Below are 20,050 nucleotides of genomic sequence, written 5' to 3' on the forward strand. Positions count from 1 at the left end.
GTCGACTTCACGTGAAGTTGATACTTGAGAGTCGTTAAATGAAAATTTAGTCAAATCAGTCAAATTATTTAACGACTCTCAGGTATCAATTTCACGTAAAGTCGACTTCACCTGAGTTTCCACCTTTATATATATATATATATATATATATATAGCAAAAGTAACTGGAACTAAAACTCAGGTAAAGTCGACTTCACGTGAAGTTGATACTTGAGAGCCGTTAGATGAAAATTTAGTTAAATCAGTCAAATCATTTAACGACTCTCAGGTATCAACTTCACGTAAAGTCAACTTCACCTGAGTTTCCACTTATATATATATATATATATATATATATAGCAAAAGTAACTGGAACTAAAAGTGATAAGTTCTGGCAGTTACAACATACTTAAGCAACTCTTGCTAGAACAAGAAAGAGGTAGTTAGCTAATCTTTAATATGTCAATAAAGAAGGTATTCTTGTGTGAGTGGCCGACTCTAAAGTATAGCTCGTTTTCTTAATATTCGGACTCGCTTTTTCTTGGACAAGAAAAATGATACGTCGATTTTCTTCAAGAACGGCGACGGTGGGCACCTGCAGAAGCACTCTAACGCTCAAGTTAGTAAGAGTAGAAGATAAATATCCAATTACTCAGAATGAATAACGTACCTGCTTCATGTTAGGAGTGGATGTATTTATAGAATTGTTGTGCTACAAGCAGTTACTTAATATTACTTAGTGATGTTTGACTTTTTAGGATAAGCCGGTTAGGAGAACAAAACAAGTACTCAATAGCACGTGTTTATTTAGTTTTAAGTAGATTGCGATTTATAGTTTTACCTGAGCCAGGTTATAGCCAACAGATCATAGCCCCCAAGCTTGACCTATGAAAATTTTTAATTAAACAGGTTGAGCTTCCGACTTATAAATTAGAATTGTGATTATAGGAGCACCCAAGCTCAACTTGTTGGATTGAAAAAGAAAGAAAAAAAGAAAAACATTGGTAATAAAGAGTAAAGATATTTCATTAATGAAGAAATAACACATCACTATACTGTGGTCTTATAAGCTAGGTTGTGACATACCTGTTAAGCTAGTCTTTGTATATTGATTTTGGTGTCGAGTGGTCGTTAAAAAGTGCAAATTGTCCGAGTTATAATCCGCATAGCGGTACTGTTGCTACAGTTGCTTTGGTGAGATGATCTATAGCATTGTCTGATTCTTATAAGAGGCCATGTCGTATTGAAGATTAAAATAAAAGAATTATATAAGTAGAGGTTATGTTATTTCACCGTAATACAAGACTTGTCAATTTTATATATTAAGGTTATCGTCTCTTAATTGCCATTCAATTTAATTTTTGGATTTTTTTTATTGTAAATTCATGTTATGGATTTATTGATTAAAACTAAAACTGAATTCCTTTATTATTGGAACAAAATAATTAAAGAAAATGAAAGAAAAAGATTTGAATAAAATAGCATGCATTAAATATTGAGCAGTCAAAGCATAGTTTCAAAAAAAAAAAATAATAATTATAGCAATGGCAATGTAAACAATAATGAGAAAAATTTGTTTAAGTTGGCTTAGATTTATATATGATTCAACTCTTGTTATATATCAAAATAATAAAATAAATTTATTTGATCAAATGCTTCCATAATTACGCTAATTCAAAATTTCTAATAAATAGAAACTGAAAATGCAAATATGTAGTTAAAATTGTATACCGTTAGATAATATTACCAGAGCATTTGTTTCCTCTATTGATAGGTTTGGAGTGACTATTATCATAGTCATTATTCCCAAAGTGTGGTACGAGGACTTCTCTAGTCTTTTTCATCACCTTGTTTTTGAGTTGATTCCAAATTTGTCTTTTTTATGTTGACTTCATCATTTCATGATATAGTAATATATAAGCCCGTTCTAATTTAGAAAAGAAGTTAAATGTGACAATGCAAACACATATTTTGAGTTTATTGACTAAAGCTGAAATTAAATTTCGTCGGTCTAAGAAACAAATAATTGAAGTTAAGGAAGGAAAAACACAAATAGGACCACATGGTTAATGAAGGAAAAACACAAATGGGACAGTATGAGCATCGAGCAATCAAAATGCAATTGAAAAACAAAATAATACTTATTAGCAATATCAACGTAAAAATAACTAGAGAAATTTGTAATAAATAAAAACAATTGAGAATAAATGTATCTCATTGTGTTAATAAAATTAAGTAATTTTGCATTTATGCTGCTTTATTGAAAATTAATTTGAAAATGTTATGAGAAAGAAGAGAACAATTAGTATAAGAATAAATATTGTGAGTAGAGTAAAATAATGTGAGATAAAAAATAAGACAGAACTCATATTCACAAATAATATATGAATTCCAAAGGGGTTCGAAAGATTCGCTATTACTAAAGGAGTAGAATAGATGATAAATCTTTTTGAACTAATATCTTAAAAGTACGAAATTATTCATTTTCAAATTGTTTAGATCCTATGGAATTTTATTCTTGATCAAAGATAATGAAATTAATTTTGTTACTTGGTCAAATAGTCAAAAATGAGTAGCATGTAACTAAAACAGCATTCCACTAGATAATATTACCGAAAAAATTGAAATTTATAGTGCGTTGCAGGCTCTTCCGCCATTAATTACATTTTCCTGCAAAAGAATGTAAAAATCAGGTAGAAAAGATGGTGGGTTTAGATATACGACTCCACGGTAGGCGCCAAATGTTCCTGTGTGGATAGCCAATTCCAAGGTATAGCTAGTTGAGTTGCAAGTTCAAGCTCACCTCTCCTCAAACAAAGTGGATTATGCGTTGGCTTCCTCCAAGAAGGGCGGTGGTGGGCACCTGTAAAGACACTCTAACGCTCAAGTCAGTAAGAGTATGAGTAATAGGAATAATATTCAGAGTGAATAACGTACCTGTGACCTAATGAGTCACTTATATTTATAAAGTTGTTGTATTTGAAACGGTTATCAATATTTCTGTAATTGTTTTGAAGTGTTATGGCTGATCATGCGATAACTGGGTTTTAGTGATTCATTTGGGGTTCGTGTAGAGAGATTTGTGGAGAGATTTCTGTGCCGATTTGGATTGGCATGTGGTTATTTAATTTTATCGGATAAGTCGGTTAGGAGAGCAAAATACGTACTCGACGTATTTCTGATGTAGGACGTGTTTATTTAGTTTTAAGTTGATTCCAATTTATAGGTTTACTTGAGACGAGTTATAGCCAATAGATCACAAGGGTTTAACAAATGATGAATAGAATTTTCGTGGTACAACAAATTTCTATACAATGATTTTTGAGACTCACAAAAATTCCACATATGTCCCTAAGTCTGTAATTTAATTTTTACGGAATAATTGCTTAATAAAATGAAGGTTTTTAGTAGCCTAAAGAAGGAGGTTGAATTTAGAGTCGCTTTTTATGTTTTTAAATTTGAACACCAAAACAAAATCTGAAACTTTATTACTACTATGTCTGTAATAACGCGATTATGAATGAGATAATTTATTTTTGTCTTATAACGAACAAAATGAAAATGGAACAAAGAAGAGAAGGGTACACAGTCATATATCCTAGTTTAACTACTCTGTGCAATGTGACCTACATTTAGTCTTTCCGACAACTATGATATTTTACTATCTTTTTCAAAAATTACAAACACCAATTCCCTAAGATTCTTGATAATCTTATTCGGGGCGAACCAAGCTTGTTTCACCTAAGTTCACTCCCTAAACTCTCAACACTAATTACATCAAAAGAGATTGACATATTCAATGATTTTTTCTCCAAGTTCAACTCTCTTTGCCTTTTCTCTCAAATAACTTTTTTAAATACCTCACCCATTTCCTTTTATCATGAAAAATTAAAGAAAGATAAATTGAGAAAGTAAGATATTCAATGTAATAGCATGGAAAAAAAGAAATATAATAGCTTAAAAGTTATAAGAAAATCATCAAATTTAAACCTCTCCTTATTTGTCTTCCATCTTGACAGAATGCTCCCTTTAGTGTAAGTGAATTACTTCTAAAATTTAAATTGAGTAATAGAAATGCTATGAAAACTCAAATTTAATTAATTTTTTGTTCACTTTTCTTACTTCAATTTTCTGGCCAATTACTCCTTTTCGTATAGGGGCAATCCTCCAAAACTTGAATTAGTGTGTAGAATCAACTTATGAATATTGGAACAACTTTGAATTTGTCTTTTTCTCCCAGAAATCATAATAGAAAAGTAGAAAAAAAAAACGTAGAGAAGATAGGCAGCTACAGCAGAGAATCCTGGTTTGAAAAGGTGACTTGGTTTCTGTCTTAATTGCTTCTTTTTCTTTCTTTTATTTTTGCTTTTAATAATCTTTATCGTTGATTCAAGCTTTGCCTTTAAATTTATTTCTAGTCTTTCATTTTTTTTGGTGACTTGAAAGAAAACAAATAACAACAAAGAAAGAAATAAAAAAAAATAAGAAACTGCTTAAGAAAGACAGTCTCGCTGAATACTACTCTCAAACTCCTTCCAAGGTAACGGAAGCTCCACTTGAGGAGAAATGGTTCTCATTGCAGTCTTTGTCATGATGTCTACTACTATGTTTGCATCTCTCAAGATCAACCAGAGATCAGTACACCATTTCCAAGACATGATATCTCGGATTTTTAACACCAAAGGATCAATAAAACCAGAGCAATCCTGTAAATTATTGACAATAATAAAGGCCTCCACACAGTCTATCTCACATATAATGTCTCTTTGCCCCGAGTCCCATGCTAAAAGAAAGCCTCTCCAAATAGCAAACAACTCTCCTTGCAAAATGCTACGACTCTCAATTGTTCCCAAACAGCCTCGTTGCCACCTTCCCTTCCAAATTCTGCTAACACAAGTAAAACCAACCCGAGCACCATTGCCAAGATAGCTAGCATTACAATTAATCTTAAAAGTACCCACTGAGGGAAGAATCCAAGAGCCACTAATGGTGGAGGGGATGGACAGTCGTTGCAACTCAAAAATATTCCGAAGCTTATTTTCCAAGGACAAAGTCATAATAGTCACCTTGTCTGTGGTCCAATGCTCATGAAGATGAAAGATCTCGTTATTCCTTGAACGCCAAATCCACCAGAGACCAGAAAAGAATCAAAATGGGCACTGTTTGCTATTATGTAAGAACCAACTCATCAAATACACTGGTTGACTGGAGATCCCCAAAGCTTGCCAAACCAGCTGGACTTTTGGACAATCCCAAATGCAATGTAAAACTGATTCCTGACCTGAGAAACATCATAGACAGCTATCCGTGTGCGAAATGCCCCTCCTAAAATGAAATACAACAGTAGGAAGAGCCTCCCGAAGACATAGCCAGGCCAAAAATTTGTGCTTTTCCGAAACATGTTGACGCCAAAGCCAAAGCCAAAGCCAATTACCCCTATCCTTCCAACTAAACATCTTCTTACTGAGCCACAAATAACCACTACGAGCATCATAAGTCTTTGAAGCCGCACCAGTCCAACACCAACCGACCTCTGAACCAGCTTAAACATCCGAGTTGTAAGAGTTAATGTTGCTCTGCAGAGACTGATTTAGAGGAGAATAGATATTCTCAAGGTTCCACTATCTAGATGACCAAAGGTCCAAGATCCTGAGATCCGAATAAGAAATGTGAACATAATTCATCTCATGATACAATTGCCCCTCTCTTCTCCAGTTAGAAAACCAAAAGTTCTATTCCAAATCCCCAATACACCAAATAAAACCTTTCTTCAGGATATCCCAAGCTCGGCATATACTCTTCAAAACATAAGATCCCCTTTCTTGAGACCGACTGAAACAATCATCCTTAGAAGAATGGTATTTCTCCGTCAACAGTTGAACCTATAGCTTGTCAGGATGGTGAAAAAGTTGCCAAACTAGCTTTCCAAGAAAAGCAATATTAGCACAAAAAGGATCTCTAATTCCTAGACTCCCAAACTTCTTAGGGGTGACCAACACCTTCCAGTTAACTAGATTCAGGCCTCTACCATCAGCTTGACCCTTCCATAGAAAGTTTTGAATCATGGATTCTATCTTATTAGTTACCCCTTTAGGGAAGAGAGATACTTGCATGCGGTAAGTAGGAATCGCAGTTACTACTGAATTGAGCAAACAGAGTCTGTCTGCCTTATTAAGCAATCTCCCTTTCCAGCTGGCTAGCCTTCTCCGAATCTTGTCCAGAACATCGTTGAAAGTTGTGCGTGTCACCCAAGAGTGATTAAGGTTCACCCCTAAATACTTGCCCAAGTTCTGGACAAATCTGATGGAGGACACTCCAGTAAAAATCTCTTTTCTTGTCGCCGAAACATTTCTGGAGCATAGCGCTTTAGATTTCTTCACATTAACCTTCATCCCAGAGGCTCTGCAGAAATTTTCCAAAGCTACCATTACAGTTTGAACTTGCTATTTTTCAGCTTTATAGAAAAAAAGTAAATCATCGGCAAACATCAAATGAGAAATTCTTGGACCCCTTCTAGAAACCGCAACCGGCTTCCACAAGCCCCTATCAACTTGTTGATTAATAGAACATGACAATCTCTCCATACACAACACAAACAGATACGGTGATATAGGATCTCCTTGCCTAAGACCCCTGCTCGAAGTGAAGCTATTTAATCTATCCCCATTCCAGAGGATAGACAGTGAGGAAGCAGTGACACAACGCATAATTAGATTGACTGTCGGAGGAGGAAAGTCAAAACTCACAAGGGTTTGTTTCAGAAATCTCCAATGCACTCTATTGGATGCTTTCTCTAAATCAATCTTAAAGGCCGGGATAAACCCTCCTTGAAGGGGCCCAACAATCTCTTTGAGATGGAGACGAAGTCTATTGACTAGGACCTTCGTTATAACTTTGTAAACCACATTACAAAGACTAATAGGTCGAAAATCCTTCATGGAAACCGGGTTTTCTACCTTCGGAATAAGAACCACAAGAGTTTCCATCATCCTTAGATCCATATCCAAACCAGAGAATGCATGACGAACTATAGTCCAAACATCAAAACCAACAATCTCCCAGTATTCTTTAAAGAAGAAAGCATGAAACCCATCAGGGCTCAGCGCGTTAAAAGAATGCATGTTGAAAACAGCCGACTTAACTTCTTCCAGAGTAACTGGAGCTGTGAGGCTACAACAGGCTTCATCATTCAGGGAAGGTAGCGGCACATCACCAAGACAACCTAAATCTACATCCTCTGACTGGCAGAATAAGCGTTTATAAAAGGATTCAGCTTCCCTTCTAAGGACCTCCGGATCCATTTCCCACACCCCATCTTGAAGAAAGAGACCATGAATCTTATTATACATTCTCCACACAAGAGTCTAGACATCAAAGAACTTGGTATTTCTATCTCCGAATTTTACCCACTGCTCTCTGGATTTCTAAAACCATAGAAGTTCCTCCTGCACAAGCGTGTTATTAAATTCCTCAATCAGCTGTTGTTCTTTTTGCCGCATAGACAAATCTTCCATTACTTCTAGTCGCCTCTGAAGGAAATTAATCTGTCTCTCCAATTTGTATTTTCTAACGAAAATATTGCTGAACACTTTAGAATTAAACTCCAAAGAGTTCTGCACTTCTGAAAGCTTGCCATGCATCTCTCTGTAGCCAGCCAGCCATGACAGGTTCACAATATCTCTGTACCCCAGATGAGTTGCCCAAGCCGCAATAAACCGAAAAGGTCAATTCTTTTTCGGTTGGGGACGACTTGTACAGCGCACAAGGATAGGACAATGATCAGACTGAAACCTATTTAAAATTTCTACGTAAGCCTCTGCAAATAGAGATAACGATCCGCTATTGATACAGACCCGGTCAAGTTTTTTTGCCACCTCAACACTATTTTTAACCCTTCTGTACCAAGAAAACCATCTTCCAATAGTCTTCAAGTCAAACAGATCACTATCCCCTAGAGAGGCAGCAAGCCAATCTGCATGGTGACTCGAAAAGAGGCAACCCTTAGATTCGTGAGAGAATAGTACTTCATTAAAATCACCAAGAATAATCCATTGCCCGCAGAAAGACGAAGACTGAGTAACAAGATAATTCGATAGATGAACTTTGGTATTAAAATGAGGACTGCCATAGATACCACTGCACCTCCAAATCACATTATTTACTTGAACCTCAACTGTAACACACTGATCGAAAGCATCAACCCATTTGCAGTGAGCACCCTGCATTGCAGAAAGGAACCAAATACCCCCTTATGTCCTGACGCCTCCACTATACCAATAGAGTGATAACCAAGTCTTTCCCAGAACAGTTTCAAGTGTTGAAAAGGATAGTGAGTTTCAACCACAATAAAAATTACAGGTTCAAATTTTCTAACCAACTCTTTACAATTCACCCGGGCTAACTTATTAGAAACACCCCTAATATTCCAAACTATTATATTTAAACTATCCATAATATAAAATATAAAAATATAAAACAAGAAAATCAAAGTGCTTCACCAACCTCAAACCGAGGCTTGCCCAGCGGGAGTGACTCCCGTGACCTTCATGTTTGCCGGATCTCCATGGAATATCTCCTTATTCCCGTCTACCGACGCAGCAACAGCCGGCAACGCGCCTTCCTTCTCTAATGAAATGGACACGGTAACACTCTCCTTCATGGCTGCAAGAGGACATGACGATGCTTCCACCGTCGTGCCTCCACTCTTCTCAGCCGGCAAGCTCTGTAGGGACGCCGGCCTTGGTCATTTCCAAAAAGAGGAGCCGCGAGGTACTGGGGTGTGTCGAGTTGAGGAGATCAACGTCTCACCAATACGGGAAGCGCTGTGTCCAACCCTGACCCGTGGGAGCTGGACCCATCCGTGTGAGAAAAGTGGATGGTAGGCCTGATTACTCTACCCGAATCGATTCTGGATTGAGTGCCTCTTTGGACCTTATTAGAATGCTTCTGGCCCAACTTGGTTTTACCTTTCCTCATAACTTGCTCCTAGCCTTGATCATCATGCATGCAAGCCTCCTCAACGTTATTTCCATCCAAATTATTAGCCTCCAAATCCTTTGCAAACTCGGTGCGGGATTCTCGCCAATAACGCCACCTACCACATCAGGTTCTACTTCATTTGAATTTTAAATTTTGGGCTCAGGATGTGGCACTGCCGTTGTACCTTCCCGGGACTTGGTGGCATCGGAATCAGCACTCTTTCCTTCCCTGGAGTCTCTACCCAAGCACTGTGCCATATCGTGGCCATAACGTGCACAAGAATTACAAATTAAATTTAAACTTTCATACTCCACTACATGAGTTACGCCTTCCACAATGATATGCTTGATCACCGGCAGTGCTAAATTTATTTGAACACATGCTCGGGCATATCGTCCTCTCTCAGCCAACTTAGTGGCTAGGTCCACTCTGATGGGGACTCCTATTGCAGAAGCAACATGCATAATGGCTTGTTCTTGATAGCACCAGATTGGGAGCCCCGAAACCTGAACCCATACAAGCGTAGACTCGAAGGATTGCTCACATGGCCAAAAATTTATATTCCACGGTTTTATAGCAACATAGTGCCCATCAATTAACCACGGGCCACCAAACATGACCTTCTCATGATCTTCACCTGCATCAAATTTTACCATGAAATACCCAAACCCCATATCAAGCAGATCAAAGCCACTTTTGATGCGCCAAACCATCCGAAACTTGTGTCAAAGAGTTGTGTAACTATAATTTTTATCAAGAACCTTGATCACCAAAGCTTTTCGATAAGGCTCTGCCAAACAAAGGTTGGCTTTTTCAGTGAAGTTTACACATGAAGTTTGGAGATCGCTTGCCCACTACCGTTGCTATACTATCCCCAGATAGAGATCCTGCAAGTACAAATGCCTTCGATTTTTCTGGACCAATGACTTTATCTCTAAAGGAGACCTTTGTAGACTTTGAAAAACCCTCCTTAGCACCGGATGCACCCCATCTACACTCTCCCCCTTATCTCTTCTGATGGCATGGCCGCCATCCTCCCTGTGTTTTGCCCTCAAACACTCGCTCCCATTTTCTCCTTCTCTCATTCTCCCTGAATACGAAATACGTATTCTTCTTCTGTTAGAATTTGATCTTAATTCAAAAATATTTTTAGTCTCTCATTTGAATCAAAAGAAGAGAGGCCCTTTTTTTTTTTTTTGAATAATAGATATAGCAAAAATGTGTATCTTCAACAAACTATTTGCTTGCACAAGAATGATAACAAAGCAGCAACTCTTTTCTTCTAAACTCCATCAGTATTTAATTGAAATTTGATTCTTAACTCCATTAATTGACTTTTTTTTTTTTATCAAAAGTTTGTTTAAGAAAATATTTTGTTGCCATAAAAAAGTGAGCCTTTGTTTTTTTATTTGCTTTACCAATTTTGGCTGAGTTTCAGCAGCACCGGCAAAAAAATTTTCATTATAAATGAACCATGTTACTGACCTTATTTGTGTTTGGACTTCTCAACCAAAGACTACCTTAAACCTACAATATTAAAACATATATTAAATAATTTTTGACCTTTTAATTTAACCAAATATTTATATATTTATCGTCATCCCTAAACTCAATGTGAAAGTACACTGCTTCGGTGCTACCCGAAAAACGGCCATGGTTACCCCTTCTAACAGTGCATTACAGGCAAAAAAGAGAGGTTTTAGGGTCCACTAATAAGTTATTTCTTTAAATTTGAATCTTATTTGTGATGCATATTTTTCTTGTTACTAAGTTATTCTTTAATATTCTATATGTTAGTTATTAATTATAAAATAAAAATATATAATAATTTTTTAAATATTATTTTAATTTTATACTCACTTATATTTAAATTAATTATATTTTTTATTATTCATAATTATTAATATAAATATTATTAAACATATATAAATAAAAAATATTAAATATTTTGATTAATTATAATATAATTATTTTTTATGATTATATGATATTTATTAATATTTTTTTAATAAATATATATAATATATAATAATATAATAAATATAAACTAATTTGTTAGTTATTAAATAAAAAATAATTATTTTAATATAAAAATAAAATTAAAAATTTTTAAATATTAAAATTTTAATATTTATTTAATAATAACTAAATTATAACTTATTAATTATAATTTATTGATATTTAATTATTTTTAAAATATTAATAAATATATACTTTAAATTTTAATTTTAAATTTTTTATTATTTTATATTTTTTTTATGTAAGACACATTTTACGGATTTAACTAATAACTCATTGATTAAACTAATAAATTAATAAATCAATAATCCAACTGATTTGATCACTGATTCGATTTTAAGAAATATGCATACAACCCTAAACACAGTAATGTTCTACCTCCACAACCCTCAAGTAGGGCTCTCTATCTGCACGTTGCTTGTGTTTTTTTGTTTGCTCTCTTTTTCAGTATCGTTGTTATCTCTCGCTCATTGTGTTTGTCATCTAATCCTATCTTTTTGTTCCCCTTTAATTATTTTTTGTTTGTTTTCATTTTTGTTCCGTCTCCCTCTCATTCTCCCTCGTCTTTATTCTTGGTTGTTTTACAATTCATTTCTGTTTTGAACTCAAAGTAAATCAAGGATGAAAGCAAATGGGACTATGCATACATTTAGTTTATAATTGAACTTCTAAGACTACCTTAATTATGGTTATTATTAATTAGAATTTAACTAGAAAATCAACTATTTTTCAACTAAGGGTTATACACCTCTTGGATTTGCATTTTGCAGTGATCAATAAGGGTTTTTCGTGATGATTTAATAATGTAGAAAATAACATATAAGACTTGTAGATTTTTTGTAAACCTAAGCCTAACTTCTTAAGATGAAAAGACTTTATTATAAGTTTGAGTTTGAAAATTTTTTTTATTAGGCCAATTTGATTATATGGCCAGATTTAAGATCTCTAACAGGCCGTTTAACCGGATTCCACCCTTAACTACATGGTTATTTATTTTATAATTAAATAAGTTACTTTCAAACAAGAAAAATTATAAGTTGAGCTTTTAACGTCGGATTATATTTCTTCATTCTTTATATCACTTTTATTTTTTATTTTTTTACTAATATGTCATTCTCTTCGTCTTTACAAGAAAACACATTTTTATACGGTGGAAACTCATGTGCAGTCGACTTCACGTGAAGTTGATAGCTGAGAGCATAGTTATCAGAACCGAACGGGTGAGGTTACTGGGTCACTGGGTTACTGGTTCAACCGGTAGGTCACTGATCGAACCGATTAACCCGGTATAATTAAATAATTATGTAAAATTTAATTATTTTTTATTTATTATAAGTACTTTTATTTATTTTTATAAAAATAATTATCATTTTCAAATTTTAATATTTTATTAATTAAATTTATATTTATTGTATTATTATATTATTATAAATAAAAACTTACATACAGTTAATTTTTATGTGAAGTTAATATTTAAAAATAGTTAGATAATTTAACAAATTTAACTAAATATCATCTAATGATTTTCAACTATCAACTTCATATGAAGACAACTGCATGTGAGTCTTTACCTATTATTATATACTACAAGTATTTATTGAAAAAATAATATTAATAGATATCATATAATCATGAAAAGAAAAAATAATTTGTGATTAATAATTTTTTTTGTTTATCTTTTTAATATATATATTAATAAAATTGAGTGACTTTAAAATTAAAATTAATTGAATATAAGTATAATAAAAAGTTACTATATGTATTATAATTGGGATATATGTTAGTAAGAATGAATGTGTCTTGGTGGCATGAGTTTCCTTCTTGCAACCTTGGTGTCCTGAGTTTTCATCTTTTTATATATATACTTTTTTCTAGGTATCATTTTATTGTTGATAACTAGCCCAAAATTACTTTTTTTTGTTTTTGGTAAAATCGTTAGTACAAACTGGACTGAATAGGGATGTTCAAGTATCTTATTCACCTTTCTTTAGATCCAAAATCACCTTTCCTAAGGCCCATTTAGTTTTTGGCCACATTTTCTCCAAGAGTGAGCTATTCGTTTAAAAAACATCCGGGTTAGAAAGTTTGGAGAAGATGGCCCAAATTTGCCTTTTTGTATTGACCTTATGAACATAAACCAAAAAGGTTTGATGGATTAATATAAGCTTCGAGTTCGAGTATTACCTTGTATATGCAACAATTCATTGACCAACAGCACATTTTTAAATGAAGCTCTGAAATATGAGAATTAGTTTCTGGGAAACTTTTTTTTCCTTCTTATTGTTCCTTTTTTCTTCTTGAATTTGTCAAAATTGCAAATTAGAAAATGGCATTAGAAGCTATTGTCATGTGGATAAATTGAAGAAAGAATTGTTTTGTTCTTGATCTTTATGTTGAATTGGAGTTCTTGATCTTGTTCTGTTTTATCTTTATCTCCCTGAGTAAGTATGTATTTTTGTTTAAGACAATTAACAAATTTGTACTAGAAAAAGGACAATTAACAAACACCACCTTTGTTCTTGCATTGAGGGTTTGGAAAAAATATGACGAAACAATATACTGTTAATGATGGAAATAATATAAGAACTTAAATTAGAAAGTGCATTTAATTAATCAAATGTTTTTTTTCTATTTATACACAAGCACAATTTAAATCTTATTAGAAGAGGGAGGGGCCAACATAACAAAAATGAATAAATAAAAAATAAACAGGGTGCACTAGCTAGAAACATAAACAAGTGAACAAAATAAATAAAAACAAACAGAAGAGCCAAACCAAAAGCCTTAAAAAAAAAAACAGTGAAGTTACACTGCTTGATGATGTTCTTTGCTCAAACATGCTACATGCATAGTTTGATTTAATTTGTACTGTTCTTATCAACTTTTATATTGACCATAATTGATATGGTTATTACATCTATTAAATAGAAGGAAAATAAAATTAAAGAAGAATATATATCTCAAAAAGTAGAGCATATGAAATTATATATATCAATGCGAGAATCTAAGATATATCTAAAAAGAAGAGCATGCAAGATAAAAAAAAAAAAAAAAAAAGAGAGAGAATAAATTAAATTCAAGAAGATCATTTGGTTTTGTTGAATCTTAATTGATCGTATTATTTTGTATTAACATACATGATTATATATTGTCTTATAGTATTTACTTGCTTAAAAATCCATCAATATATTTATTTAAAATTAACTTGAAGTTTACATTTACATTTAAAAAATATGTAAACTATAATATTCCAATTTTTTGAATCAGGTTTTTTATTTAATAACTAATTAATTAATTAAAATAGTTATGATTTAAGATTTAAATTCAAAATAAAAAATTAAAAAATAATGTATTTGAAAAATTAACATATTTAATTTAAAATTTAAATATACAAAAATACTAGCTATAGTGAATTTTTAACCGACAATAAACTATCTTTTAAGATATAGTCATAACTAATTTCATACTTATGGGATTTAAATGATCTTTTTTTTTTGGTTGCCCACGGTATCCCCCAATCCGATAGGTCAATGACTAATTCGTCGCGGATCTGAGCTCTATTTAAGGGTCTGCCGCTGGCCAATGGGTTGCTGCACGCACAAGGCGGGATTCGAACCCCCGACACTTGTTTAAGCGAACGAGTGAACTGACCGGTACTATAAGACCCTAGATTTTTGAAAATTAAATAATAAGTTATTGTATGATTTAATATATTTACTCAAAATTATATTTTCAGAGATTTTATATACTATATTTTGAATAATTAGATTTTTAACCTTATTCTATAAACAAAAGAAAATTAATTTAATTATCTTCATTGAATTAGTAAATATTTGAAAATAATTTACAAGTTGATAATAAAATAGTATTTTAAAGATAATTATTTTGTAATTAATTTGGTTTTAGATTTATACCTTATCCCTTAATTTTATTAAAAATCCCAAATTTTACTATGGAAAAGTCTAGGGAGGCAGCAACTTTGTTAGATTATGGCCAGCATGTAACCAGCAAATAAAAGTGAGTCATTGGATGAAATCTCACACCAATCTCACACCATTAAAATCATCATTGATAGCTATTTGATGGCTACAAATCACAAAAGTTGCTGGCCCCCTATCATTCCTCTTATACTATTACCCTAATTTCACAAACCCTAATTTACACTCACTAACATAAACCCTAACACACAATGCCCACCCTTTAACCCTAACTCAGCGCCGCCTTTTCTCACTCTCATCTTCCTCACTATGCGACACACACACACACCATGGGAAAGAAAAGAAAGAAAGGGAAAAAAAAGAAAGACAGACAGAGACCCGAGAGAAAGCAGAGGAGATCAGAGCAGAAGGAAGAGAGGGGGAACCTTGCCGCCGCCGATCTACTGCCAGACGGCCGCACGTGAGGAGCTTGGTCTGCTGCCACTGTCGCACATGCTCCCATCGTCGTCACGGCCGCACGCAAGGAAGCTTATGAATTTGAATTATCTGAGACACGAGTTTTCTAGATAAAGTACCGTGGCTTGCCACCACGTGTACCAGATTGAAAATTCGATACTCTGTTGACCCTATGACGTAAGGGTGACCAGGCACTATAAATTCCCAGGAATGTTAACCCCCATTAAACAATATTGATTATTTGAGAAAAAAAGTTATGCATAGACTCTTGGGGATGCACATCGAGGGACAGTCTAAGGCTTCCAGACTTGTCGGGTTGGCTGGATAACCGACAGATGAGCTCATTGCCATATGACAGGCATGCATCATATGCATTTGTATGCTTTGCTTGGGTTTGAACTTGTTTTGGCTTGCCTAATTGTTAAATTGTTCTTAACTACTACCTGAACTATTTACTGTAACTGCTATTTTTGAGAATGAGCTTTGTTGCTGAATTGATGATTGTGTTGGTTGATTGCGTGTTTGGTTTCTGATTAATATTTTCTTATAAGAAAAGAAAGGTTTTGGATTTCTGAAATATTAAATATCATTTCTTTGAAAAGATTTTGAATGATGAGCTATTGGTTTTTAAAAGATTCATAAGGCAATGATAATCACTGAACTTGAAAACAGTTTTCTTATTAAATATCTTCTTACGACAATTCTGAAATTCTGTGGTGAGACCGTGTGGTTAGGTTCTCACCCTCCTACAGCTTTACCATTTCAGGAATTGGATGAAGAAGTCTTATGAAGAGTTATACTGCGTTTTGGTTTATATGATATTGTATTAATTAGATAATTTTTCTTCCCTCGTCTTTGTTATTACAATTTTGTAAGAGGGATAAGAGTTGTATGTTTTATATGTATACTACATTATACGCTATTATGTAAGAAGTCTGGTATATGAATCTATGCCTGTTTGTTTTTTTTTTTTAGGTAAAGTATTTATTCCGGGTTAAAAAGAAATCAGCGATGCGGTGTCGAGTCAAAGGCTCCTATTTTAATGTTAAGTATATAAAGTCGTCGTAATACTTCTTGCTATCAGAGTAGCGCAGCCAGAAGCGTGACATTCTAATAGTGAGGGTGTTACAGGTACAAAATCAAATTCAAATTAAATTAAGTAGATAAATATGTTACAAGTCCATAATGAAAAATCGCGTTCTTATCAACCAGCCTGATATACTAACATTATTTTTGAAATATCTCAAGTTGTGGTTATTCGATTAACTTCATTTAAGATTAGTTTTAAAGATAACTCAATTCTCTATAAATTTGCGTCTAATAGCTATTTCTAAATTCTAAACATAGAAAATTTTATAGAACTTGCAAAGTAACGATTCAGATTGGAGATTTCACCTAAACATGAATTAGATTCTCCTAACATAATCTGTACATACCTAAGAGCTATTCGAGTCCTTCCTTTCTCATTGTATTCCTTTTTTTCTATACAAAACATTCTAGGTAACCTATCCTCTCTAGCTTCTATTATCTCTATAAATTGTCATTCATATACTTTTTCCATTATAAGAAAAACCATTATCTCTTCTCACTTCTTTACTCTCACTCTAAATCTTCTGCCAAAATATTCACAAATTCCACTCATATATTATTTAAGAAGATATCCTTTTTGAATTATGCAAAGTACAGAATATAAAGATTTTTTTTCTATCCAGTCAAGGATTCATACCTACATCAAAACATACACAAAGTCTAGCCATGGAATAAGTCTCTCTTCGCTAACAAATCACGTCTATTTGCATCGGAATACAAAAAGAAACTTCACTCGAGGCAAGGGTTTTATATTACCTTTTTTATATGTCATATCTTAAATATTTTTTTAATATAGATGTTATTACATTGCATGTCATGATATAATGTCTCTTTACTTCATACACATTATGCATTATAATGACAATTTTATGTGTTAAATGAGGGAATGATTCTTCGGTAAGGGAATGTGACTTCCAAAGACAAGATAATTGAAATGATCTTTTGGTAAAGGAAGGTGATCAGTAAACTTTTGGGATAAAAACTTTCGGTAAGGGAAGGGGACTCCCATCAATTTTATATAATAATATATCTTTGTTGATATAACTCCCTTCTTGTGTATGTCTAAATAACATTGATTGTAAATTGAACTGAGAGAATGATCTTTTGGTAAGGGAAAGTGACCCCCAAAGACAAGATATCGATATGATCCTTCGGTAAGGAAAGGTGATCGTCAAAATGTTTGGATAAGAACCTCTGATAAGGGAAGGAGACTCTCCCACCTTTTATATCGGTTTGAACTCAATACCTTCCATAAAAGCTACGAGAAAAAGTAACGAAAAGTACAATGAAAAGTGTGATTATGATTGTTCTTCTTTTATCCTTTTTGTTGATTTATGATTATGTTTATTATCTCATTCAAAGATCCTTCTTTTATCCAAAGATCTTTTTGTTTGATTTTTTATTATATTTATTATTTCATTCAAAGATCTTTCTTTTATTCAAAGTTTCTTTTTGTTTGATTTATGATATTGTTTAAGATCCTTATTTTATTCAAATATGAGTTTGCATTCTATATGTTTTAATGTCATAAGCATTTCGTTATGAATCACGTGTGTCATAACATAAGTAAATAAGAAGCATCTAAAAGTCACACCACTTCGATCAACAAAGAATTTTTGAAAATAATAATTGAACAACATTGCATTATCACTATTTTATTTTAAAATTTGGAGTGGTTAGGGATGGATACTATGACACCATATATAAATAAACTACTGAGAAACTTTTGTTTCTCACTCCTCTCTTCGTACCATCTTCAGGAACGATGCAGTAGCCAACGCTAGGCCAGGCCTAGTGTGGCGCACGACGCGGATGATGGATATGCGTGCGGCAGCGGGTGCATGGGCAGGGGGCAACGCGACGTGCTCGTCCCAGCACTTTGAGGGGGCACGTTGCGGAAGACGGTTACCTGTTCGTGTCCACTCCCGACGGGCAACGTGTCGTGCTCGCCCTACGTCTAGGGTCGACGTACGACGGTGCCCGATGCGGTGTGGGTTGGACGTGTTGCTTAATCTAGACGGTGCGGCTGTTCGGCTATCGCCCGAAGCACCTCACGCATCGGGCTGTCCCTTGAATGTTCTTCGTCGCTTCTCCCGAACCCTGCCCAGCGGCGTTGACTCGGCTACCTCATGTGCTTCCGCTTGAAAATATGAGTGCACTATTAGGAGCGAGATATCAAGAACGTAGATACGAATTATTAAGCGCAATTGATATTAAAGAGGAAGAATAGGCGATTGTTTTAGTCATAGTTATACAAATTAAGAGAATTAGAATTTTCTGTGTCTTGTTTTATCTTTTATTGAATAATTGCAATTGTGGCTATGGTATTTCTTTTTTATGATTATTTAGTATGAGTAAAGCTTGTCATTATTTGTGCCTCTATAGTTTAGCACATCTGTTTTTTTATGTTAGTACCTCTAAATCTATTTATATTTTTCAAGTAGTAACCATTCTAATAAAAACTAGTTATTCACTATTTTTACATATATAAATTATTTTATATAAAAATAAAGATTTTAAAAAAAAATTGTAAGATTTTGAATATCAACTATCAATACAATTTAAATAAGACTTAAATTCAGTTTAAAAATATTCGGTGTTACATAACTCATGCAAACAATATTTTAAAACTTGAATGGTTGTTATATTATCTTATTAATTACACAACTATTACCATGCATGCATTATATTATATTATAAAACTTTTGGTATTACCTACTTTACTTTAATTTATATGCGTTAAAAATTATATTATAAAACTTTTGGTATTAACATATATTATTATTGAAATTAAGTATCAAAACATTAACAATGTTTAATTATTACTACTCTCACTAATATTAGTAAACCTTAAAATCAAAACTCTATATTTTTATCAATTACACAAATATTAGCACATATTATAATATAACAAAAAAAACTTTTTTTTACTATAATTATTAGCTACGATAATTGCATAGATATGAAAAAGGCACTACTATACTAATGTTGGATGGAGGGAATGCTTCTGGAATTGGAATTAGAAATTAGAACTTTTGGCGTTATTATTTTCTCAATTACAAAATTATTGTGCATGTAACCACAAATAATTGTCATACAATACAACCCTAATTTATCATTATTATTGTCATAAATATCCATTTCAATTATCTCAATATAAAAAAGATAATGTTAAAGAGACAAAAAAAATTAACCTAAACAATTTAAATTTAATTTATCTTATTTAATATTTATTTATTACATGATGTATTAAATAAAGTCAAAAATAATAAATTTTGACAATTTTTTATTAATATTTTTTTATTATCAAATATTTTTATATAAAAAATTACCTATTAATTATAAAGATAAAGAAACTACGTACACTAGTAACTATTTTTAATCAATTTCATTTTGAAAAACAAAATCATATATGACTATAGTTGACTACCTATCTAGTGTCTAATATCATAATTCAAATTAAAAATGATTATGATAATAAAGCCGTGCATTAACTTAGTATTAATTAAGAGTGTGTCTAGATGATAGGGTAGTAAGAAAAAGTTTTAAAGAGTATTTAAGATTCATAATGTCAAAATAATGTGTTTGAA

The 20,050-nt window shown here is 32.9% G+C and overlaps 3 protein-coding genes across 3 annotated transcripts; all 3 read right to left on the minus strand.

Annotated features, from left to right (window-relative positions):
• Window positions 1-5,861: 5,861 nt before the first annotated feature.
• On the minus strand, window positions 5,862-7,328 carry LOC148572893 (uncharacterized). The gene is made up of 3 exons (XM_088505568.1): window positions 6,726-7,328; window positions 6,466-6,557; window positions 5,862-6,381 (listed from the first exon to the last, which is right to left on the minus strand). The coding sequence occupies exons 1-3, from the start codon at window positions 7,326-7,328 to the stop codon at window positions 5,862-5,864; spliced, it is 1,215 nt and encodes a 404-aa protein (XP_088361694.1).
• A 75-nt stretch (window positions 7,329-7,403) lies between these two features.
• LOC148572894 (uncharacterized) lies at window positions 7,404-8,638 on the minus strand. The gene is made up of 3 exons (XM_088505569.1): window positions 8,489-8,638; window positions 7,771-8,198; window positions 7,404-7,659 (listed from the first exon to the last, which is right to left on the minus strand). Exons 1-3 carry the CDS (start codon window positions 8,636-8,638, stop codon window positions 7,404-7,406), a joined length of 834 nt encoding a protein of 277 aa, XP_088361695.1.
• Window positions 8,639-9,104: 466 nt separating this feature from the next.
• LOC148572895 (uncharacterized protein At4g02000-like) lies at window positions 9,105-9,671 on the minus strand. The gene has a single exon (XM_088505570.1). The coding sequence runs from the start codon at window positions 9,669-9,671 to the stop codon at window positions 9,105-9,107; it is 567 nt and encodes a 188-aa protein (XP_088361696.1).
• Between the last annotated feature and the right edge of the window lie 10,379 nt (window positions 9,672-20,050).

Source organism: Arachis ipaensis, chromosome B2 (assembly GCF_059453495.1).
Source record: "Arachis ipaensis isolate K30076 ecotype BB chromosome B2, ASM5945349v1, whole genome shotgun sequence".
Taxonomy (NCBI): domain Eukaryota; kingdom Viridiplantae; phylum Streptophyta; class Magnoliopsida; order Fabales; family Fabaceae; genus Arachis; species Arachis ipaensis.

Excerpts from the sequence above, each read along its gene's own strand:
- LOC148572895 (XM_088505570.1), bottom strand. The coding sequence starts at position 9,671 with ATGGTTTGGCGCATCAAAAGTGGCTTTGATCTGCTTGATATGGGGTTT.
- LOC148572893 (XM_088505568.1), bottom strand. The coding sequence starts at position 7,328 with ATGTATAATAAGATTCATGGTCTCTTTCTTCAAGATGGGGTGTGGGAA. Across the intron at positions 6,558-6,725 it reads GATTTCTGAAACAAACCCTT|AGATTGTCATGTTCTATTAA; the intron begins GTGAGTTTTGAC and ends TTGTGTATGGAG. Across the intron at positions 6,382-6,465 it reads CCAAGAATTTCTCATTTGAT|AGCCTCTGGGATGAAGGTTA; the intron begins GTTTGCCGATGA and ends AAATTTCTGCAG.
- LOC148572894 (XM_088505569.1), bottom strand. The coding sequence starts at position 8,638 with ATGAAGGAGAGTGTTACCGTGTCCATTTCATTAGAGAAGGAAGGCGCG. Across the intron at positions 8,199-8,488 it reads CTCCCGCTGGGCAAGCCTCG|GGTGCTCACTGCAAATGGGT; the intron begins GTTTGAGGTTGG and ends TCTGCAATGCAG. Across the intron at positions 7,660-7,770 it reads TACGTAGAAATTTTAAATAG|AGATATTGTGAACCTGTCAT; the intron begins GTTTCAGTCTGA and ends TCTGGGGTACAG.